This window comes from Poecile atricapillus, chromosome 1 (assembly GCF_030490865.1).
Source record: "Poecile atricapillus isolate bPoeAtr1 chromosome 1, bPoeAtr1.hap1, whole genome shotgun sequence".
Lineage (NCBI taxonomy): Eukaryota > Metazoa > Chordata > Aves > Passeriformes > Paridae > Poecile > Poecile atricapillus.
Genome location: NC_081249.1, coordinates 144,496,426 through 144,520,753, shown reverse-complemented (window position 1 = coordinate 144,520,753; position 24,328 = coordinate 144,496,426). Strand labels below are relative to the sequence as shown.

Genomic DNA, 24,328 nt, shown 5'->3' with positions numbered 1-24,328 from the left:
TTTTATTATCTGTGTGTCTTTAGACTTTGCCCAAGACATTGTCTGTAGATCCAGAGATCACACCAACAAAACCATCTTCAGAATTTATGCAGGATTACATTATTTCTGTTGCAGAGAGAACAAGACAACTTTCTACAGCTGAAGTCTCTCCATTGTTGCCTTGACCTAAGTGCATGCATTTGCTGAATCTTCTGGTTCTCACTAGCTTTATAGTACAAGTTGCCTGGATATAAATTTTGGGAATTCATATGGCAGAATATTTGTCATACAGTATGTGGAATATGCCTAAAATTGTATTATCTAGCTACACAATTTACATGATAAATTAATTCAAGTAGGAAAAAAGAGGACTTGGATACCTTTTCTAAATTATGCTAACACCACAAAATTTTCAAGAAGTCATCCTCTAAATCATGAGGGCAGATAATTGACTGTCATGTGAAAGTCTGATTGGATTTTTCAGCTCCTGGCATTACACATATTATTTTTCTAGATTGAAGAAAAACTGTTAGAGCTGTCAGAGCTGATGAAGAAGGTAAAGGAGAGCTGGGACATGAGGAAAGTACTATATGAAGAAAACTGGGAGATCCAATTGCTCCGCAGAGAGCTCGAACAAGCAGAAGCATGGCTGGCTGCCAAGGAGAGCTTTCTTTCAGATCCCTCCTATGGGGTGAGTAACAACCATGCAGCATTACTGAGCACTCTGTGCCCCTTAGCACATGCAGAGGGCCTGGTTCATGCATCAGTTCAGGCCTGAAATTAATCACAATCTCAAAAACAAAGTGCCCTTAAGATTAGAAAGGGCAGGAGCCCTCTCCTCTTGCAGAAGTGAGCCCAGGGCAGTTGCTGCATTTGACATAGTGATGGGCTCCTGGAAGTGGTGGCTTCCAGGGGATGGTAGAAATCTTGTCAGATCATTTTTTCACATAACTCGCAGAAGGTTCAACCTTCCCTGTCTTGCTGGGAGCGTTTTTTTCAAAAAGAAGAAAGGGTTTTCCCCACCTTGTAGGGGAAAACACGGGGCTTTTGCTGCCTTTTTCTTCCCATTAAGTGGTAAAATGTTTTACATAGGCAGCCTGATAGCTGGCTTGTAAATTCCTTTTTACATACCAGCATCCATATTTTTGTTTATTTTGTTGGGTTTTTTCCCTCATTGTTGACTGTCTTCTGACAATTTATAAGATTGGAAAACTAAGTCGTGAATTTGGGTATCACAAACTAAGCAGAGGACATGAAAGAAGTCTCCCCTGTCGTAGGGCAGGAACAAACTCTGCATCTAGCACAAGCTAGAGTCCAAGTACTCAATCTGTACATAAACAGTTCTAGCTGGAAGCCATGGTACTACACAGCCTTGCAGAAAAGGGAAGGTTGGTACTTGAGCTCTTTCTCTCCTACACAGCAGACAGACTGCAAGATACAGACCTTTTTAAAAATGTAGATTCAGATTTTTTCATACATCAACAGGGGTTTAGACATCCAGTTACAAAATTTTCAGAATCCCCACATGACCAAATAGAATGGATCAATCTGAATATCTTAGGCATAATGGCTTCTAATGGACTTGATTTTGGACTTCTGTATGTGGTAATTTTTTCATTTAGGATTCAGTGTCTGAAGTAGAGGAATTACTGAAGAAACACCATGAGTTTGAGAAGATGCTTGCAGCACAGGAGGAGAAATTTGCTCAGCTCAGCAGGAAAACTAAGGTGAGTATTGGGAGGCTGATGAGCTGTACATGAAACAGGATGATGTGGGTCATGGATTGTTGGAATGTCACTCTATGTAAGAGATGGGGCAAATGAGCAACCAAAGCTGAAATATTTCTGACACAGCAAGACCTGTATGTGGATCAAAAGAGATCAACTAGCTTGAAAAAGCTGTAGGGGAGAAGTGGAAATTTTCTTTTGCCAGGACCAGCAAAAAGGGTGTGAGAAACAGGGCGATCCCTTGCAACAAAGGTGGAGAGATTTTGCTTCATTCAGGATTTCAGTAGGGAGCTGGAGCCACATGAAAGTGACAGAGGACAGCAAAGGGCTGAATATAAATGGAGACCAAGGCACAGATAGGCCTTTTTCATTCTGGCTTAAGATTTTTACAATGGATTGTGTTAAATACCAAAGATACTCAGTGGGCCTCTCAGATTCTCTTTCATTGTGGGGGAGGTTTTTTAAGTGATTTTCCTGAAATAACCAGAAAAACATAATGGTTGTGCTTGATTTTAAGCTTAAAATTAATCTGTCTTTTGTTCAGTGATTTGCAAATTGGCCAAGGGAAGGGACAAAGGCCCTTCCCTCCTAAATTTTCCATGAGAACAACCCTGGATATTCAGTGTTCTTACAGAAAACTTAGAGAAGCTGTGCCTCGAGAAAAGGACCACAGTTTTTCCTCAGCTTATAAAAAATAAAAAAAAAAAATTAAAAAAAAAAAAAAAAAAAAATCAGCCTCCAGAGAACTTAGTAAGGGCAGAATTCACCATATTTGAAGTTACTGTCATTACTATTCATGATTTGGGCAACAAAATAGTGCTCTAATAGCAGTTAGATTCAGTTCTAACTCTAAGAATGCCAGTGGAAGTGCAGGCCTTAAGATTCAGTTTCAGGAGATATTTTATTTGAAAAACTGTTCCTGCTTAAAATAAAAAAAAAAATCTTAGGTAAGCATGAATGCACAAAGGTAATTTAAAAAAAAAAGTAATACTGATGTCCTACAGAGAGAGATGAATCTTCTGAAACAAGTGGACACGGAAGAGAGTGAGCAGAAGGATAAAGGCAAAGTTGTACGAGTTCCTTCTCTGAAAAGAAAACCATCTGACAAAAGGAATGCACCACCAAAAGTGACAGAGATAAAGAGCACAACGCCACTGCCACCTGTACCCACACACAGCGTGTCCTGGAAGGTCCCACTTGAAACTATTTTCTCCCCAGTTGAAAAATCTCCAACAAGGTTCCAAGAATTCACTTCCTTGGAAGTCCCTGAAGTGCCGAGCAGCAACAAAACAGAAATGAAAGCTGAGACAAGGCTTGGTGAGATTATCACTCCAGCTACACCAAAGATGGTAGGCCCACAGGCTGCATCTTTGGAAAGACACGGTTCTTCAGGCTCTCCTTTATCTCCTACTCCTATAAGCCAGCAACACAGCAGCAATTTGTCAGAATCACAAGCCACAGACTGCATATCTCCTCAGGAAAAAGGTGCTATAGGCTCCTCTTTCCCCAACCTCCAGACCAAACTAACAGCAGCACCACCCGAGCCTGGACAAAGGTCACCAGATAACTCACCAAACTTACTGCTGTCTAGCTCCTCTTGGGAGAGATTAAAGAATACATCTTCGGTAAGTCCCAGGAATTTCTGGTTCTCTCCGCACAAAACCACTATCATGTGCTAGTTTAAGAAAGGCAGTAACAGGAAGTTCTGTGTGAAAGTCACAAAGAGCACCATAGAGAGGGCATTCTCGTGGGTACACACCTGGATTCAAACAAGAATTTTATGTGCCTTTGCAATTCAAACACTTTTCCACAAAGACTGTTGACTTAAGCTGCTATGTACAGCTTTAAACTACTTTTAATTTGCTAAGCTTTATAGCCTAGGTCTTAACAGCTATATTGGTTCCTGGTTTTCTTTTCCTGAACTAGAGGCTATTCCTGCTGCTGAATACTCAGCAGAGCACTTAAAAACAGGTGGTGTCTCACAAAGAGGATGATTTACCTACATCTTCTGTGTGAGGTGGAAGTGCTTAGTGTCCACTCATTTAGAAGTCAGAGAGGCAGGACTCCATGGCACACTTGTCAAAGAGCTGACCAGGTGCAAGACTAGAACCAACAACTCCTGCTTGCTTGTCCTGGCAGGAAATTCACTGTTAACTCATTGGCAGATAAAATTGTTTCCTTTTGCTCCTCTGCTCTTGAGAGGAACACATCTCACATACCCAAGAGTACCAGTACTATACATTGGTTTAACTCAATAATTGTGGAGGTGGTATGGATAACTCAAACAATTTAAGTTGTAAAATGTATGTCATAATATAAAAATAGTGTAAGTTAATTATCACACTATGATAAAGCAAATTTCATAAGTAAATCGTTTGAGAAGGATTTGAATTATCTTTGTTTAGGTGGTTTATCAAAGATACAACTGCAACCTAGTGAGGATTTCCAGCTGTGCTGTCAATGTAAAGGATAGAGGAACCAGAGACCAATTTCTTTGCATGGAGTTTACCTAAAAAAGACCTTCAGAAATTTAGCATAGGCCTAAGGGCCATTTTAAAGTTAAGTAGCAATGTTCTTGTATGTCTCAGGTTTCTGCAAGTCTCCAGAACATGGAGGGTTTCCTAGAGAAGCGAGACCAGCTCCTTCCACGAAGACAACAGGTAGAAATAAATACCATCACTCTGGGTTATTTCATTTTTCCTTGAGTTATAGTCCAGATCTGGTCTGACTTCTTCAGGGTAAGCTCTTGCTGAAGAGGAGCTCAGTAGTGCGGGTTTTCTTCAGCTATCCCTAAAATGCATGAGGAAGTGTCCCCTGGCTTTGGCAGTATCTGATCTCTCAGAAAAAGAGACAATGGAATTGTTACCTGTCATGGGAATCACGCAGAACTGTGATTCTGTCTACAGTTAATGGATTTGTATACCAGAATCTAGGCTGTATAAACATGTTAATTACAGTTTCTTAATTATAAACAATATATCAACTGGTTTCAATATATCAACTGAACTGGGGAGAAAAAACCCCAAATGAAACAACAACAAAAAAAAACCCACAACAACCAGAAAAAAAACACCACACCACAAAAAAAACCTAAAGCTTTATGATCCTGTAACAACTTGTGATAGTTTGTCAGCAGTGGAAGCCCTCGGTCTCATGCTCCCAATATTTGCAATTTCTAACTGTGCTAGAACAGAATTAAGGTTCTGTTTATCTTTGAAGAATTAGTTTGTTAAATACAGGTTTGAATAAAACAGAAAACTAAATTCTAATCCTGAGAAATAATACCACTTCAAGTCAGTAGCATAATGATCACAACAGGCCATGAAATTTTCTAACATTCACCAACAATCTGCAGACATCAATGTTTGCTGAGTGTTTGCACATAAACAAGATTATTATTATTATGATAGACAGATATTATGTCTTGGATTATTTGTCCCCATAGAGTATTTCCTCTGAAATTTTAAACTTGAAATACCTCTTTTAAAAAGTGAATCTGGTATGGACTCCATCTTCTGGAAGAGAAATCTAGTTTTTCTTCACTTCTGGGCACACAGAATTTAGTGTTCAGGGATACTGAACTTCCATATTACCAAAGAAGAAAAGCTATGACTTATCCTCCTCAGAACTGTTTCCTTCCTTTTCTCTGAATTAACAAATTGTCAACTTTATTCACTGGCGTAATAAAATATGAATAGAAGTTAAGGGTCCTTCACCAAGAAGAGTCTCATGGTACTAGGCTAAGTTTCAGTGATACATAGTTGGGGGCTGGAAATAACTGCTGCTTTTGCACATTGTTCAGTAGCATTCCACTGGGGTTAGTTGAGTAAATAAAGAAGAATTCAGCATCCACATTAGATAGTAACAACACACTTGATAAAATTAACCTGTGACGAGGAGGCAGGGTCCAGTGTTACAGCTAGGGAGAGACGTGGAGTTTAAGTGGCCAAAAGTTAAACAGAGCTCTGATTATCCACCCTCAGTGATGTTACTGACCACATGGTGTAGAGCTTGCTTGAGCCAGGTTATGTCATTTTTTCAGTTCTGACTCATAGAAACCCTTTCTTGAATCACTCATACAGAAACTAGAGCAGGTTCTGTTTTTCTAAGAGATAACAATGACTGTGAGAACTTCCGTGATCATGATATCGACAGATCCTGGGTTCCTGAGGTAGTTGCATGTGAAAGATTTCACTAGTCCTATAAAATATTTACTTCAGAACTGAATTTTATTACCATTTCTATTCATGTAGCCACACTCGAGGTCTTGGAACTCCTTCTATGTAAAACTTGATGGATTAAAACTTGACTTCTATAATGATGACAAAGAAGCAACTAAGGTAATTTAGTTTTTTAATCTTTTTAGCAAAATTTGTATCTACATATGTAAAAATTAGTTTTAAAATGTCACCTTTGGTTTGGGGCTGGGGTGATCAGTGTCAACTGATTGAAAATTCAGCAGTTATTCAACTGATACAACTGAAAACAGACTGATAAGCTTCCAGAAGTTTTCAAAGATACTTCTTTTAAGGTACATCTTATTCAAGGATTGTCTTCAAGATATAATGCCATCATCCTTGGTTCCTCTGTGGCTCGTCCTATTCAGTGATCTTAGAATTAAAGTTAGAAGCATGAAGGGATGGGTGTGTAGGCTGCCTGCAGGTTAGTATGGAATTGAATCCTAGCAGAAAGGACACAGAAGACATTTTATTTTAATTTTATCCCCCTTCAGAATGTGTCCACAGTCCTGTCCCTCAACATTTCTGGTGCCAAATGTGAGAGGCTGGTGAATTACACCAGGAAAGAGAACGCCTTCATGCTGCGGTGAGTCTTACAGAGAAGGGCACGAGTAAAAGCCTGTGCAGCTCCCTGCCCACAGTCACCTAAGGCTGCATGCTGTTAGGAGGCATAACTGAAGTGTCTCACACTCACAAGCACAAAAGGTATAAGGCAAAACTGACTAAAATTCACCTTTTTGTGTCCTTATTTACAGGCTGAGAGATGGGGCAGAGTATTTCTTTGCAGCACCTTCTCAGACACTGATGGAGGACTGGCTGCAATCACTACAGAATAATATAGGTATGTTCTCACTTCCTTCAAGAATGAGCTGTGCTTTTAGCAAGTGATGGTAAGAGAAAGAGAATGACAAGTTGTCCTTAGTTTGGGACATTCTGAGCCATCCTTTTTGGCTCTGTTAGAAAGCAATACACAAGTCACCTTCTACCTTTTGATGTAGTGACCTGGCAGAGAAAAGCAGTCCAGGGTGACTTGCAAAGCAGTCTTTCAGTTGTACTGTGGCCAACCAATCAGGTTATTCCCTGACAGGGGCATGGGGCTGTTTTCATCCTCTTATTAAGGAGCTACTTTGGATTTGATCAACAGCTTTTCTTCTGAATCTACATCTCTTCTGGACATCCCTCTACATAGTGGCTTACTGGGAAGGAAGACATAGCATAATTATAACTATGATGGTCAGAGAAAATTGTTATGGACCCAGAGTTAGCAAACTCTGCCTCTAATGTTACTTTATTTTTGCTGGTTTTTTTTGACTCTGTAGGACACAGTAACAGAGCCCATTCTACAGTGATGGCGCAAAGTTTCATTTCAAACACAGAGACCTCCCAGAAAAGAATGTGGGACTTTCCAGACAGGGACTCTGCTGAAAGACTAACCAGCAAAAGCTCACTCCTGAGGTACGGGCTCTGTGCCACAAAGCTGAACAGATGTCAGTGCTGTGTGTGCTCAGGTAGATGACACCTACAAAGAGACTGCCCTGAGGTCAAAAAGTCCTGCTCCTCTGTCACTAAGGCGGCCAGCAGGAGCAAGGCAGTGATTGTCCCCCCGTACTTGGCACTGGTGAGGCCACACCTCTAGTGCTGTGTTCAGTTCAGCTGTGAACCACTCACTTCAAGAAAACCGGAGCATATCCAGAGAAGAGCAACGAAGCTGGAGAAGGGTCTGCAGAGCAACAGGTTCTCCTACCAGGAGAGGCTGAGGGAGCTGGGGTTGTTGAGACTGGGGAAGGGAGGCTCAGGGGAGACACAGACAAGGAGAAAACAGCCACAGCTGAATTCAGAAACCTGGCCTGTTTAAATCAATTATTCTTGCATTTGGAGTCCATACAAATCTTACAGGCTATGATGTGAAATCTGGTCCCACAGCTGGGCAGACTTTTGCTGCTGAGCTAGACACTTAACAAGTCCTTACATATACAGAGAGTCTTAAACTCCTTGTTGTGGTTTTAAACTAGTAACAAAAATTACTTATTTTTGTTGTGAGATATGGATTAAAATAAGAGCAAAACAGGCTTAAAACTTAAAAGGAATAAAGACAGTTTATTAACAGACTATTAGAATAAGAATACCAAAATAAACTTTCAGAAAACCCTTTTACTTCTTACTACTCAATTATTTCTTTGTACACATAACAACATAGAGACAAAAAAAATAGTTTTACAATCTTGGTGGTCAAAAAACAGTCTCAACTGTTAGAGTCTTTTCATCAGTCCTTGTAGAGAAACAGAAGTCTCTTCCTGGCAATCTATGGAGTTTCTAGAGTCCACTCCTCCCATCTCACACTATTCTGAGGTGTGCAGTGAGTCAAATTGAATCTAGGGATGTTATTTTTAAGGATAAGTGATTCAAAGGTAGAAATCTTTTTCAGTTGTTTCTGTGAGCTTTCCTGGAAAACAGCCATCTCTTTGGCTCCTTTAAGGCTTTAAAATCTTCACTTCACTCGCAAGTTCCAGCAACTCACAGTATCATAACCACTCTTCTTTTTTTTAAAGTCCACACTTTGAATACTCTATTCCTCCCATACTCTAGTCATGAATTAAAGGAGTCTTTAAACTACTGTCCATCTCCATAGCTGTAACAGAAAGACTTTTCAGCAACAAGCATCTTCTTTTTTCTCTCTTTCTTATTTAAACTTAACTCTTTTCTTCACTGTTTTTAGTAGTTTTATGATGTCTTACATGTTAATTGTCTCTTTCTCTGTCTGTTCTAAGAAAAAGGAGTAATCTGTTGTTTATTTAGGTAGTAAAGGAATTAAAAGAAGAAAGCTACAAAAGTTCATAGTGTCAGGTTTCAGTCTAGCAGCAGACTTTGAAAACTAAACTAAACTGCTAAACTCTGCTTTTCTCTCCTTCCCCCCCTCTCCCTGCGGCCTTGTCCCGGGCCTGGGAGGGGGGGGAAAGCCAAGACAGAGCTTGTTACCTCTCCAGAGCCGGAAACAAAAGAGAACGAGAGAGCTCTAAGTGTACTTCTTAAGGGGGTGTTTACAAGTTGAATTCACTTTTTAAGGGTCATATCTGCTGTCAATTCTTGAAAATGACTGATAATTAGTCAGGAAGAAAAACTCCCATCAGTCACCAGTAGCTTCAACTTCCCCTTTTTTTACTCGGTCTTAAAGGTGAAGCTAACTCATGACACTCCTCTAGATTATACCTGATTTTCTGATGATGCATCTTGTTGATAGGAGAACACCTTCCTTCAAAATCAAACCAGAGAGAGAGTCTGCAGAATTCTCCAGAGATCTTAAGGAAGATGGACCTACATTGACACAAGCGTCAATCACCACCCTAAGCCTAGAACAAAGTGGAAATAAAACAAAACTGCTTCCATCTCTACTAAAAGCAAGAAGAGAAAAATGGCATTTGCCTCAATGAATTCCAGACAATTATAACTCAACTCAGACCTCTGGAAATGTATTAATATGTTTTAAGTTAATCACTTCCCTGTGAACTTTTAAAATTATGTATTTAATCTCATAAAATCTTTAAATATAATTAAACAGGATTGCATCTGGTATACCTTTGTGTGTACAACGACTTTGTCATTTGCCATTATCACCCAAGTGTTGTCTACTCCAAGGTACTACACCAAAGGGCAGGGGGACCTTTAAGCCAGACTGCTCAAATTAAATAATTCTGTGAGATAGGAATGGGGAGCAGTGAGCAGAGCATGAGGTGCAAGCTGTGACGTAACTACAGCCATGTGCAAGTAGATTTGCAGATACCAACAGAATAGATTTAAGAGGCTTGGGTGGTCTGTGCAGCCAAAGGTAACGTTATACCCTTCCTACAGTGCTTTGTGGTCTCCACAATCTTCATGGGGAAGAATATATATTTTTCCCCCTACTTACCTGTTTCTGAGCCAAAGAAAAGTTTCCTAGCATGAAGCTGGAGAGAAATGCCATTTTTCCCCCCAGGACAGTGTAGTGACTGGCAGCTCTTCCCTGACATGTGGAAGCTAAAATTTCAAGTCCTTAACTCCTCTCACAGGGACTTCAGCCTTCATCCCTTTTTATGCAGTCTGAAGCATCCCTCTTGCTCTCTGCTTGCAGTCCTCTCCTCTGCACTGACTACTTCTCCAGAATAGGCACTTTACACCAAGTTCATGTAAATACTTTATGGGCACATGCAACAAGTTTAAATTTGTGTTCAGTCTGATTCAGTCATAGGCATCCAACAGGTGAGCTAATAATTTAATTTTTTTGGCTAGTCCATCTCTCTTCTCTGTTTACCCCAGATAGATATGCTGCCTCTAATAAAAAATGAAAAAAAAAAAAAAAAACCAAAAAAAACCACAAACAACCCAGCACATCAAAGTAATGGGAAAGTGATGCATTTCATCATTTTAACAATTTTTAACTGATTAAAAAAAAAACCAAAACAGCAAAATAGCTTCAGTATTTTAGGCTTACTATTTAATTGAACAAATTGGTTCTAGCTTAGTGCAGCTGCCTCCTTGCCCCACCTTTTGTTATTCCACTGAAAGTTTTACCACAGGAGGGAGATTTTGTTCCAGGCTCTCCCTACCTTTGTAAACTAGATCTTCTCCCAGATTTCTTCCATTCAGTCCTGAAACCAGTGAAGGCCCTGTGAAATTCTCAGCAGGGATTTAGCATAAGTAGCACTTATATACCTGGGGAAAAACTTGTATGTAAGTGCATAAAGACTTTCATGGGTCTGGTGTTCCTTTGCAATATTTTATTTTTAATTAATGTATTATTAAACAGTTAAAAGACACAAGCAAGCAATTTCTATGAAGAGCAGCTAATAGTTAAAGTCTCATTTCCTTTGTGTTTGGCAGCAGATAGCAAACTCTGTTGTGGGGATTTTCCAGCAAAATGTTCATCAGAGAGCAGCAATCTGGGGTGCATTTCAGATGAGGTTTTTGGCAGGCATGCATTCATCTTCAGTGGTTAAGCAAACACAACACCAGACCAGCAAGGCCTGGTTTATAAGTACGGCACGTGCCTTTTTTCGGTGAGATGCAGAGAGAAGCAGCTTTCTGCTGGAAGTGCCTGCTTTGGTTCGCATGCACTCTGTTCAGTCACAGCACAACATGTGGTACTAGGCCAGGCAAGAATGGGGCCAAGAAAGCAAAACAAACCACAGCCTCTGAGGAACAACCACACAAAATTTCAGAGGCCCTTGGACTCCATGTTTACCCTAAAGGGAACAAGGACCAGTCCTGAGCACAGGTCACTGATCAGCCTTATACTGAAACTACGCCTTAGATTTCTGTGGTTTTTGGGGCAGTGCGAGTCAGCATGCTCTGAACCAGAGCTCAGGAGGGCTTTGAGGGACAACCTGTGCCAGCCACCACTTCCCACAAGCTGCACAGACAAGACTGTGCAAAGTGTAGGTCCCTCCAACCTGCAGAGTTCTGCGGCAGCCTCTGTCCTCACAAATGCCCTTCAGGTCCTCCTACTACACCAACAAGCCAGCAACACACGCCTTCAATGTCACAGAATCATAGAATCATTTAGTTTGGAAAAGACATCTACAGCCATCCAGTCCTACTGTTAACCCAGCACTGCCACATCCACCACTGAACTGTGTTCCCATGTGCTACACCCACATCATGCTACAAAATCAAAAAGGCAACCCAGATGAAACAAAAAGGCACTCTGATGGGCAATGATACAGCCCTCGCATAATTTCAGGCTCTGAAATGCAAAAATATATTTGAAAAAGCTATTATCATTTAAGGCTACAGAGGTACCACATGCCTGTCTGTGCCTTTGGCTGCAATATTAGACAGCAGTTCCCAACCTGACTTTAAGTGTTGGCAAAACCTCTGGTGACAGCTCTCCCAGCAGAGTCACACCACCTTCCCCACCCTCAGTTCCCTCCCCACCATCCTACTTCCCTCCCTTTGTAACAGGATTTAACAGTCCCTCAGAACAGTAATTCCCCACCAGCTGTGGGTTATCCTAAAACCTTGTGGTTTTGTGGCTCCTTCACATTTTACCAAGTCTTTCTGTTTGTATTAGCAGCACTGTAAATGCACCAAACATGCCCCAATTATTAGTCTGTGGAGCATTCTGAGAGACCAAATTTTCTCAGTGTTGCTGAGCCACCTTGCTGCTGGGGACGTGCTGCCAAGGTTCACAAGGATTACAGATTGTTCTCTGTATCCCATGAACACAACAGGGATATCTTTCTGCAGCAGCAGAGCTTTCTAGGACCAGCCAGAGGAGCATGGAAATGGTGCACACTCTGTGTCATGTAGGCTTGTATGTGCTGCTCAGTGCTGTGCCAGGACATGCTGCTCTCCTGTGCAAAGGTAGCAGATCCAGCTGGATCAATTCTCAACTCAAAATGGCTCTTTATGTTTTGTCTTGCAGCCAGTATCTGATTAGTTCTTAACTTCTCATGATCTGAATCCCAAAGTACAGTTGCATTCCAGCTGTTAAGGCTCCTCAGTTCTGGGTGATATTCCTTAGCTCAGCAAGTAATCATTGCAGAAGAAGCATTGCTGAGGCTTAGCCATTGCCATTGCAGCAGAAGCAGCATTTAGTAAATACAGGCTTCAGGCAATCAGATCTTTTGTAAATGCTCTCCCTTTGAGCTTCAATATTGCCTGTGTGTACCAAAATGACACACCCCTCTTCCTCATTTTTTTTTGATTTTGGATTTCAAGTACAACTAATTCTAGATCTCAAGTAAATTTCCAACACAGAAGAAATATGTAGGGTTTTCCTTGGAAGTCCTGATGAATATGCTGTGTTTAGCATAAATAATCCAGAAGCAAGTCCAAATCCTTCAGTGTGAGGAAGTCTGCAAACTTCTGACTTCTGTGGAGCTCTGTTTTATATTGCTCAGCATCCTTCCCTATCATCTTTTTAAGTAGTGGAGAACTATAAAGATATTCCAAGCTTCTAGTTCAAGGCAAAGTCTCTCACTGCATTCCAAAGCAAATTAAAAGCAGATGTCATTTTCCAAATATTTTCCACCAGCAAGGAGGAAATTGTGTGCTCTCTTTTATGTAGCACCTATTCAAAATACTTTGCCTGTGATGTTAGGGATAGAAGATTATAAAGGGAAAAGTCTTCTATGTGTGAAAATACAATGGCTCTGCACTCTATTAGTGAATTATGTTGTCCTACATCCAGTTTACATCTGTAGGAGAACCAGCTTATGTCTCAGTCATGACCACTAAATTAAATGTACTTGAGTCTATGGCAACTATTCCTTTCAAGTTTCTTCTATGAAAAACTTGTTTCAGGCTCTTGACATTTTAATCAGTAAAGGCATTGCTGATATAAATCAATATGATCACTTGTGCTTTATGCAGAGCTTTTCCTCCAGCCAATGCTCAAAAGAACTGTGCTCACTCACTGCCGCTACCACCCTCTCTCTTGAAATGTAGCCGCCCCCTTTGTGGCAGTCTGGAGCAGCATTTCTGTGCCAAACTCTTGCAGGGGAATGGAAAAAAGGAGTAATTTCTAAATCAGCAAGGGGAATTGGCCAGACAGAGTGCAATTGTCTGCACAGCAGTTTGGCCACTGTTCACATATACATGCCTGACTTCAAAGCTGAGCCCACCAATTCAGTGCAAATTCTAGTTGCTCAGCCTATCTGAAAATCTGGACATCACTGAATGCAAATGGCCAGGACTTGATCTGTAATGAAGTATTGAAAGGACACTGACAATGGGCTCAGAGTTGAAGGGACAGGCTCATACAAAGAACTATCACCACCACCATATACTGTAACATCAAGGAGAGCCTGGGAGGTCTCTGCTAACCAGGACCCTAATTTCTTAACAAGACCACAGTGTGAGGCTCTTGTGGGCTGAAAACTTGGGGGAAGGAGATAAAATATCCCTTTTGAAAGCTAGGAGCTTGAACATGGCAAGGTGAGAAATGTACAGGTTTCCTCAGTTTTCTGCAAATAATGAACACTGTGATGTGTTGTAACATGAGTGTGATGTGTAGTAATGGGCTGCCATAGCCTTCAGTGGGGAACAGTGCAAAAAACCCAGTTTAGGGGTATCCAGAGTAGCTGGAGAAATTCCCAGTCCTTCTGCTTCTCCTTCGTTCTACAGCACTCCTGATTGCTTGGAGGAGCAGGTCTTTGTTATTGAGGATATTGTATTTGCTCAGGTTCACAAGTTTATCAAAATTCTCAGAGGAGTAGATTAGCCTGATGAGGTAGTACGGTGAGCAGTTGTTCTCCAGATTTACTTTGCCTTCTTCCATCTCCGAGTGACCACGCTTTACCCCTGCAGAGAAGGACAAAAGCCACCATAGTGAGATGAATCTGGAGTATTATCAGAAAGTGTTGTAGGGGACTGATCTACTTGGCAGAACCCACTATTAAAAACAGCCCTCAGGAAATACTGCAAACCCACTCCACAGCTTGAAAGAGCCATTCCTGGTCAATTTTCCCAGCTACTCTTCCTTCCCCTCCTGCTAAAACTCAAGTCTGGAAATCCCTCAGCAGAGCTGCCACAAATTCTTGCATTCCTCCTTGTCTTGCCCCTGCAGACATCATTCCTGAGCAGCACGCCCATGGGTCCACATCCTTTCCCAAACCCTGTAAGTCTGACTCTCAGACAAAGACACACACCTGGAACACTTAAAATCCATGATCACTGCTGGATTAGTGGTGGCAAGTGCATGTCTGCCAGCTAGAATGAGTGGACAGCCTAGTACATACGAGGAAGCCCTGTGATGCTAACCACACAAGGCTGCCTGCTGCAGAGTGCAGAGGGACCAGAACATCCTACATCAGACTCTCAGCAAACTCCAACCTGGCCTCAGGTTATGCCTCTTAGAATTGGCAACATCCATACTCCCCGTTAGGTCAATGTTTTTGCTTAAAAGGACCCCCTAATTACCTGCACCAAGGACTTTGGCAGTCTCATATTTACATTTCTACAAAATTTTTGGCTACATTTCTTTGCTGCTTTTTTTGTCTGTCTCCTTGCAGAACCAAATATGCCCAAAACACTAATGTAATGTAAGATGACTATCAGCAGGGCTGCAAAAAGACTGCCGAGATATTCCTTATGATTTCAACCAGAACCTCATGAAAAAGACACAATAATTGTTCTTGAGACACTGCAGGTGTTAGTCTAACCCAGTGGTTTCTGAACAGCATGATGTCAGGGTGCTAGGCACAGGCCACCTCTAGAAGTGACTGAATTAAAAATATCCAATGTTGCTTCACTGAGCTTCACAATACTCAGAGAGATATATTATCTATGCTGTCCACATCCAGATAAAGCTGCATCTGCCTCAAGCACACAAAAACATAGTTTGGAACTGCTGCACTGCAAATGGTGACTTCACAGGCTGAGTCCTTTCAGAATTTAAATAGTTAAAAATAAGAAAAATAAATACCCACATTCCACAAGATGTCTCTCATCCCCCTAGAAACAACAAGCTCCACTGTTAAACCTGAAATCCATGAAAGCAGGTTGCCAAGGACGCCCTCCTCCAACCACCCACATCAGTTGCTGGTTGTCAGTTTGATGGATGAATCACCGACTGCTCAGAGACATTCAGGTGAGCGTCAAAGCTCACCAGTTTGGGCTTGGAGCACAGAGAATTGCCAACAGCTGCTCTGCTCTGCAGCATGTCATCTATTTTTCATTTAGAGTGATTCCAAAATCTTCACCTACTTTACCTGCAGGTAAAAGTACCTTTACTTTTTGCTGCTATTCCCAAATGCTCCCTCAGAGACTTCTCTGAGGGAGCATTTTGCTCTGGTCCCACTTGGGGCCCCAGTAGAATTTTGGGTAAAGCTGGAAGAACCTCCTCCAGGCACTTGAGCAGAGATAGCTGCACATCCCAGGCTGGCCCCACACCTCTCTGCTGTGTCCCAGCTTCTACTAAACACTATATGGAGTCTCTCCCACCTGGGCATGCTCCCCCTGCCCAGGTCCTGTACCCAAGTCTCTATCCCTCAAGGCCTGGGAAGGAGGGTCCCTCTGCACCTCCCTCTCCACCACAGACAGCCTGACTGGGGAAGACAGGGGTGTAGGGCCAACCCTGGGGCTTGATGGCCCAAGGGCCAGCTCCTGCTGCTTTCTAGCCCACCAGCAGGTCCTTCAGGAGTCCCTTATCTCTCTGTTTTCACAGCTCTCTGCACCTTTCTTTACTCTCCCTCTTCCCAGTGCCAGAAAAACTCCAGCACTCTGCACGTTCCTCTTGGCAGGACAGGCACAAGTGAGGAAGACCTGCAGCTCTGTTGCAAGGGACAGTGACATGAGCCATCTGCCACAGGCAGGGCTGGAGGAGGCAGTGTGGCACTGAGTTGCCCAGGACTGTGTCCTCTGAGCATTTCAAGAGGAGAGAAGCCAGCAGGAGTATGGAGGCTGCTCCTCTACTTGCCATGGGTGGACACATAACACATGCCAGGGGTAGAGCGCAGGGCACAGTTCTGTTGACTGCATTTACCTGGCTCCTTGAATTCCTTAAAGGTGTCATTCACCAAGGGAAAATGGATTACTATAGGTGCTCTGGGGTCCTCTGCATCCGCAAATATATAACATTCCTTTGGGTTCTTCTCTTCTTCTGGACTCAGCTCCACTTTGGGGAATGGGATATTTTGTATCTTGCAATACTTGTATGTCATCTCTAATTGCTGTGGACACAGAATGTAATGAAGTTAAAGCTCTAGAAAAAGAATCACGTTTGCTCAGGTATCTGGAAATATTGTGGCATCTTAACTCATTCCCTAGAAACATTATGAAAAGAATGTGTAGTCCAAAGTAGCCACAGTACAACCTTACTTTCGACCACCACCCAGCCTAAGTCAGACAATGCTACTCATCATCCAATAATGTTTTCTACAAGCTCAAGTGAATGACCCAAAGTCACACTCAGAATTCATCATGACAGACCAGGAGAGGTCACAGGCATGTTCCAGCAAACAATTGTTACTGCAATTCCCTGAGGATCCTAGGAATTATATGCTGTAATCCCCTACAGAAAAAAGAGCCTTACAGTTTCTATAGTTCCATTCTTGAAAGAAGTTTCTTTCCTCCTGCTTATATTCATGGTGATATATGATTAAGATTTAGACAGCCTCTTACTTAAAAGTTTCAATAAAGCAAGTTATACTCTGCAAGGAGCAGAGTAAGTTAATCTTCTCACCTTGAACACATGCCCCAAACCATAATCAAGGGATATAATGACATCTACATTCCTCTCTGGCTTAAAAAGTGCCGCACCACTGGTGTTGATGAAATAGCCAACATCTATCAGACAAAGATATTTCTGCAGCGGTGTCAGATTGTTAGGGAAACCGTCCAGCACAGTGTCTGAAAAACAGTTTAATATAGTTAGTGGTGCATTTTTAGGAAAGGAGGAGTGAGTAATTCTGTCTGTGCTAAGGGGAGCTCCTTGGTCACCCTTAAGACAAGGGTCACCTCCCTCCACAACATGAGCCCCCTCAGGAGCATGCCCTTCAAAGTGCACATCTGGGCACACCTGGCCTGTTTCCACACTCTCCCAGGCACACTCACAAAGGCAGGCAGGCCATGGGGCAGCCAGACAGAGGACAGGTGAGACACAGACTCCACTGACCTCACAGCTGCTCTGGGGAGTCATTTTTCACAGACTTCAACAGATTACTTTTTTCCCCCTAAGAACTGGGAAAAATGCAAACAACACAAACAAATTCACAGTGTAGCAACATAACTAAGAAATGCAATACACCATTGCACTTTTGCATTGCTCTTTTTTTGCTTTTGCCTTCTCAGGGTTAGACTCCTCTCTCAGGTTGAAAAGTCTGATTTCAACTTGCTTTTAGAAATCTCATATAAACTATAAGCCATGCTGTCAAAAAATACCACATCTTGCATACAACATCACCTACCAACAGCTTAAAATACTGCTTGAATTAATTAAACCTCACATAAATGCCAAAAGGGGATTACACCAACTGGTAAATTGAAATCTAAAGCCAGTTTCTGATAGCTAGCCTCTTATTTCTCTGCTAGGAGCCTCACCAGCTTGCCCTGTAGACAGCAAGTCCTCTACTGTTCCTCTAGCACACTTTCAGTCCCAGGGAGCAGGGAACATTTTGCCACAGTTTTAAATATGCAAATAGTGGTTTAAGAGTGTTCCTCAAGTTCACAAAATGAGGTATCAATGCCCAGAGCAGAACACTTGGCCCTTAAATCACGGTATTTAGGCATTTTAAAAAATTGTTGATCACAGAAATACCGTTGATAAGTTCCAGCATTGCAATTCATTCAATCACTCTGCTTCCTTGGCCTCATTCTGTAGTGCTGATTTAAACCATGCAGAGTAATTCTAGCTTGTTCCATAGCCTGGAAGGTTTCACACCAGCTTGAAGTAATAATTTGTAATTTTTCCATTCCCTCACTGTCAAGTCTTTACAGAATGTGCTTATTTTAGCATTCAAGGCTGCTGAGAATTCACAGATTCAACTGTAATAAGAGACATTTGCTTGCAGTCCCTCACAGAAGAAACAGAGAATACTTTTTAGTTTTATTTGGCCTGGCGAACATTTTTAGATTAAATTCCATTACCATTGTTTTCTTATCACAGAGATGGAACTTTGAAGCATTTATTCATGGTTGTATATGTGAACAAGAAGTAGACATTTTTCTTGTTAGAATCCCTTCTTCTATCCCACATTCAAATAAAGATTTTAAAGAATTGTCTCAGAAATACCCTTGGAAGCATGAATGCTACTGTAAATGCATTATGCTAATTCCAGACTATTAGTTCAATTTCTCATCAGGAAAATTAAGCATTGAAAGACTTGTTTTAATATATTAGATAACCTGAGCTGCAGGGAAGCCTTTAAAACTAAACTCTGTTTTCAAGTCTTCATCTACCACAAGACTGTCATTTCTGCTCACAGACCTGGCATCTCCTCTTACTCCTAGAGATGGATCCATACCTGGGTTTAGATTGATCTTATGCAGGCAACAAAAAGATGGAAAACTTTCCAAAAATTTTTCCCACTCCAGACTTCCAGTTTCTCTTTTCCCACTCTGGATTTCATGCTTTTCACATATTTTACTTTATTTGTAGAATATCTACCGTGAGATAGTCATTAGTGTTCTTACGCTCACTTCCTTAAAATCCTCCTTGAAATCTGCTTCTACCCATTTGTCTTTACAAAACTGTCAGCAAATATATGGACAGCTATGTTTTTTAACATTTATTGATTGACAATTTCATGCTTCATCCACCTTCTGAAGCTACTTGCTTGCTCCTTCTCTCACCCACCCTTCTTATGCTACTTGTTTTTTCTCCTTCTTTCACTTGTTTTCTTAGCAGACCCTTTTAGGACTTTTTGCTTGCTGAACATTTTAAAAGCTGCCTTAATCCACAGGAAAGCACCACCATCTCCCACCATTGTCAGCAAAACTGAGTAGCAAGGGCAGAGAGTGACAAAACACATTGAAACTTGCCTAAAATGAGAGAGAAAATGCAACTTGCCAAAGAGAAGGGCTCAAAGAAGGCAGAGAACACCTGCTTTCTTGCTAAAGTCAGATTAACCTCAATAATGTGGGGTCCTCCCACATTGCTACCTGTTCATGGAATAAATGAAGATGCTGGGATTATAGGAAAGTTTCTGATGCAGAAAACCTCAGCTCCATCACCTTGCTATCATTTCACAGATTGCTTCATAGGTTTTGAGGTAAAACTGTTGCTGTTTCCTCTGCCTACCTACAGAGAAAAGGCCATAGAAAATCACTCTTCAACTTATACATCATGTCTATTTATCTGTTTGTTTAACATTTGCAATCTAAACCTCTGTGACTTTAACTTTCTGTAGTTGGATTTTGGTATTTCTGTTTCTGAGGGGTTAAAGAGAGGTCTCTGGATGGATAATTTATCAGGCAGAAACACCAGACACATGGGCAATCACATCCTTGCAACTAGTCCTTTCCTTTATCTGATACACGTAATAACCTGCTGTTTTATGCTTCTGGTGTTACCTTTGTTTCTTGACCTCAGTGGATTCTGCCCTTCCTAAATCTTTTGACAACTGTACCTATGCAGAGTGACAAACTTCCCTTAGAAAAATATTTCTTGACACAAATTACAGGTATCTTCTGGAAGTGAGAGAGCAGCCCATGGATTAGTTCATTTTAGCCTGTTACCCTAAAGAAACAGACACCATGAACATAGGCCCAACTCAGTTGATTTCCAAACTCTGAAAAAAATAGGAGGTTTCCAAAGTCTAAAAAAACAAAATCTGAGATGTTACCTGCACAGTGCAGCTAACTCTTTGTTGCAGTTACCTTTCCATTCAATAAATTTTTTCTGATGGATATAATCCTTATGAAACTCTAAACCTCTCAGGAAGTTATGTGACTTTCCCAGTAGCGGACGCTTGGTCATAATGTCCTGAAACATTTCATACAACTTTCCTGACAAAGAAGATGGAGGCTCAATAACAGTAATGTCTTCCTCAGGAGAATGTTTTTCTGAAATAGAGAAGAAACAATGAAATAGGGAAAAAAAACAACAGCAATCTGCCCTGCCAGAAACCTTTGCTGGCTAGCTGCCCTGGTTGTCTTCCTGTGGGTCCCTCTCATCCCTGCTTCTTGCAGGCTGCTGGAAAACATGTGCACATGGCCCATGTCATTTACCAAAGAGATATTTAGTTTTCTTTAAAGCAGGCACAGCTTTTGTGTTTTACTCTTTCAAATGACACAGTGGCTTTGTACTTTTGCCCACAACTAAAAGCCAACCTCTCACAGGCAGAGTCATTTAACAGACCGTGAGGAAACTTTAAATGAAAAACATTTGTACTAACATGAAGCATGCCTCTGGGGAAAAGAGCAAAAAGGACATAGCAATCATTCTGATAGTGATTAAAATCATGCTGGAAGATCCACAGTGAGGCAACACTTTAGAAACCCTTACCTATATCTACCATATCTTGGGACCACCGTTCCCAGAATTCATTTGAATTTGAGGACCAGTACAAGCCATCCAGCAAATTCCTAGTAAAGATGTTTGTCCAAAGACCTGCAAGACAAACCACATGTGAAAAGTACTGCACTACCACATGTTAACCACCGACTATTGTAAACATCCATGCTACACATTATTAGCCCACCCAACCTGACCCCATCATGACACAACTTAAGCAGCAGGTCTCAGAGAGTTCAAACATAGTGGTGTAAGCACTTCAGTGCTCTTTCTCTGGAGGTAACTACACACAGAACATTCACTGAATAGTACAGAGTAACAAAACAAGAGGTATCAGTCACCCAAATGATGTTGTAGAAAGCTTCTTGTGTACTGTGAGAGAACCTAGGCTTGGAAAGCATGGTGAAGCCATGTAAGCATAAAGGCTTCTTTAAACTGATTTATTATTTAAATTGATCTTAGACTCATTTTTTCCTTCCAGGCATGTTTTGTTTCTGTGGAGTGTAATTGGTCCAGGTTCAAAATAGAATTGGCTCCATATGTGAGTCTGCTTTTGGAAAAGTAAGAATTATCCTTCCTCATTAAGCTCTGTGCCAGGTACTTACATGAGGAACAAATTGAATCTCTAGCAGGCTCCACAGTGAGAGAAATATGGGGGTTTTTTTCCTCTACCCTTGTTTTTGGTATCAAAACTAAAACACTTATACAGATTTAAAACCTGCCTGGGACAGATGGGTTCCTCTGACTAGCTGCTTTTTCCATTTCTTAACCTTTGGTGGCAAAACAACCAGTCAAAATAGCTGCTGGAGGTCAAAAGGCCTTCCTTTGTTCTGATGAGCAGAGAAGATTAGTGACACCATCCTCAAGCCACAAATCTCAGGTAGCTCCTGCCTTTGTGGCTAGATGACATATTTGATTCTCAGCTCCTTCCAATTCTATCCCAGTAATACTTTGTCTAGAAATATAGTCTATGAAGTTGAAGAGTTGGAGACTGATCAGGGAAGGAACGCTTATTATTTCTTCAATCTGCCTCTTCCACCATCTTGTTTGATTTAGACAATGTAACAGGAACTGTGCTGCAACTTTCCCAAATCTGTCCAGGTGGAAAAGGAGGACAAGAGGAAAGAAGATACACAAAGAGCAGAAGTGTATGAAAGGCATAAAAAGCTCATTGATTTAAGACCTAAAGCAGACATGCTGGCAAGGAGTGCTGTGTCTGTGCCTAGCAAATATCATGCTTTCTATGATGCTGTGATTAACTGTATAGCACTGCTGTGTCACCTTCCAGATAGCAGATGCGAGATTCTGGCAGCTTCTTCACTCGCCTTCCCATGAAGAACTCGCTGTCAAAATATTCTGAAGGAATGGAGACTCCATATTTTGGTATGGCCACTTCGTAAGGAGAGAAATCAGCCCACTCTACAAAGAATTCACATGAGACATGTTTGCTGCCATAAAAACAAAATCCCAAAACCTTCCCAAGGATCTCCCTTGTCTCAGCAGCTCTGTACTCTCTGCACATTTGTACTGCAAGCTGCACCTTCCACTTCCATACAAACTGAGAGATTATTTGCAACCAAGAGGAGCCAGCTTTTTGCACTCAGAAAAGCTCTAACATTAGGTTCAAATGCTTAGATATCTATTTCTATATAAAGATTCTGGGATCACACTTGCCTCTCTAAATCAAGAGCATCAAACGTGCTTCATGCTAGAGAGGCGTGAATTGCAAGGAGTGATTGGCATGAAAGCTCTATTAACCCAAAACTGCCAGTCTACAGGATATAACAAAGCAGCCTGAAGACACACCAACATCACAGTAGAAATTATCAGCGTGGCATGGATGTGGAGTTTCCTGGCTCAAGCTGTCCTGCACAGGCATTACAGTAGAACAGTAGCTAAAAACCCAAATAAACATAAGGACTAATTGCTTTTCTTTCCAGTATCTACTGCTTTTAACACCTTTTGTTGAATGTGGCCTGTGTCCATGCAAAGGATGTCATATCACAGCAATCATACTCCATGCCATTTTCATACCTTCATCAGTGTCATATTTAGGAAGTGAAAATTACATTTTGCAGCACCCCTAGAAACTAAGGAAACATCAAAGCCATTTTATAGGCATGGCAGGAAAAGATCTGATGATTTCCCCACACTCACAATGTCTGTTGCAAAAATAGGACTTCACCACAGATTTTTAATTAATGTCCTGTTTATGGCTGAGGATGTTATCCAGCAGATGTGCTCCTACAACCCAGCAGTTTGCAAAAAAGACAAACATCTTATTAAAAGATGAATGCTGAGTCAGGGCAAGCAACAGATGTACTCCCCTTTTTTCCTTTACATGTACACATCTCCTGCAAAATCCACTTTAATCCATACCCAGAATCAGAAGAAACTCCAGGAACACTTACCTCTAAATTTGAAAGTACCAAACTTCTCCTCTTTCACATTGAGGACTGCATAGAAAGGCAGTGGGTTTTGTCCATACTCCAATGCCTTGCGCTGGTCTGTGAGTTTGTACTTTCTTGGCTAATCAGTGAGATAAAAAAATCACTGTAAACCTCTATAAGAGGATAACACAACCCAGCCAAGTAAAGATTTAAAGACTGATAACAGATATTTTACAACACAGAGAAATCTGTAAGTCACATTTTTGTAAGGGACCTTTTCCTTCATGTTCCTGCACTTTCCTTCCTGGTTGCCTTTTGGGTACCTAGTACCTTTTTCATTAGAATATCTAAGTGCCTTGACTGCCAGCATCCCACGGATCTTTACTGAAGCTGAGATTAATATTCGCATAAGGACAGATTACTCTAACTTTTAAGTTTCAAACTAGCAACAGACTGTAAAAATCTGACTTTTCAGGGAGAGTGGGTGGAGGGAATTCTTCAGTTCTTTCTGGAAGTTTGCCTACTGAAGTTGCTAGCTGTTGGGCACCTTCAAATGATTATCTGCTCTGGAAAATCCTGGCTACAAGATCCTCTGTCATAGTTTACAAATCACACTGGGATGGCTCAGTCTCTTTGGATTTGTTACACCCATTACATCGTGCTCTCAAAGAGTTAAGCTCTAAAGAAAGTAGGTGGCTGTTTCCCAGATGTGTGGCAGATGTACCTACCTGTTCATGTAAGAACATCTCCTGAACAAGTGACCACAGAGTTGTAAAAGATGTCACATGTCCTGCTTTTGCCCTTTCGGCAAGTTCCTTGTGATAATACTTCAGATGGTCTATAGACATAAGGTTGAGTTTGCATTTTGTCACTTGTTCTTTTACTGCTTTAAGTGGTCCCTCCAGAGACTTCTGAGACCAGTCAGCATGCTCATACAGGTCTGCTAGGGTCCTAAGGAACAGAAATGTTAGAAAACAGCCCGTTCATTTTGATGAGTTTTGAAAATTGATACATTTACACAATCATTTTCATCAATGCAAGAAAATCAGTGATCCTAAACACAAT

General features: G+C 41.3%; 2 protein-coding genes across 2 annotated transcripts in view; one reads left to right on the top strand and one right to left on the bottom strand.

The window, feature by feature from the left end:
* Positions 1-10,176, top strand: part of SPTBN5 (spectrin beta, non-erythrocytic 5) — a 95,767-nt gene extending 85,591 nt beyond the window's left edge. Inside the window, exons 60-68 of the mRNA XM_058861014.1 lie at positions 494-670; positions 1,602-1,706; positions 2,711-3,331; positions 4,295-4,366; positions 5,960-6,046; positions 6,439-6,530; positions 6,700-6,785; positions 7,264-7,399; positions 9,183-10,176. Coding sequence (XP_058716997.1) covers positions 494-670; positions 1,602-1,706; positions 2,711-3,331; positions 4,295-4,366; positions 5,960-6,046; positions 6,439-6,530; positions 6,700-6,785; positions 7,264-7,399; positions 9,183-9,372 — 1,566 coding nt within the window. The 3' untranslated portion in view covers positions 9,373-10,176. The remainder of the gene's footprint in view (positions 1-493; positions 671-1,601; positions 1,707-2,710; positions 3,332-4,294; positions 4,367-5,959; positions 6,047-6,438; positions 6,531-6,699; positions 6,786-7,263; positions 7,400-9,182) is intronic.
* A 1,688-nt stretch (positions 10,177-11,864) lies between these two features.
* LOC131580630 (cytosolic phospholipase A2 beta-like) overlaps positions 11,865-24,328 on the bottom strand; it is a 46,938-nt gene continuing 34,474 nt past the window's right edge. Inside the window, exons 15-22 of the mRNA XM_058842048.1 lie at positions 23,992-24,214; positions 23,285-23,402; positions 22,155-22,292; positions 20,865-20,969; positions 20,237-20,422; positions 17,103-17,269; positions 16,404-16,590; positions 11,865-14,221 (exon numbers count right to left, since the gene is read on the bottom strand). Of these exons, the coding sequence (XP_058698031.1) occupies positions 13,983-14,221; positions 16,404-16,590; positions 17,103-17,269; positions 20,237-20,422; positions 20,865-20,969; positions 22,155-22,292; positions 23,285-23,402; positions 23,992-24,214 (1,363 nt within the window). The 3' untranslated portion in view covers positions 11,865-13,982. The remainder of the gene's footprint in view (positions 14,222-16,403; positions 16,591-17,102; positions 17,270-20,236; positions 20,423-20,864; positions 20,970-22,154; positions 22,293-23,284; positions 23,403-23,991; positions 24,215-24,328) is intronic.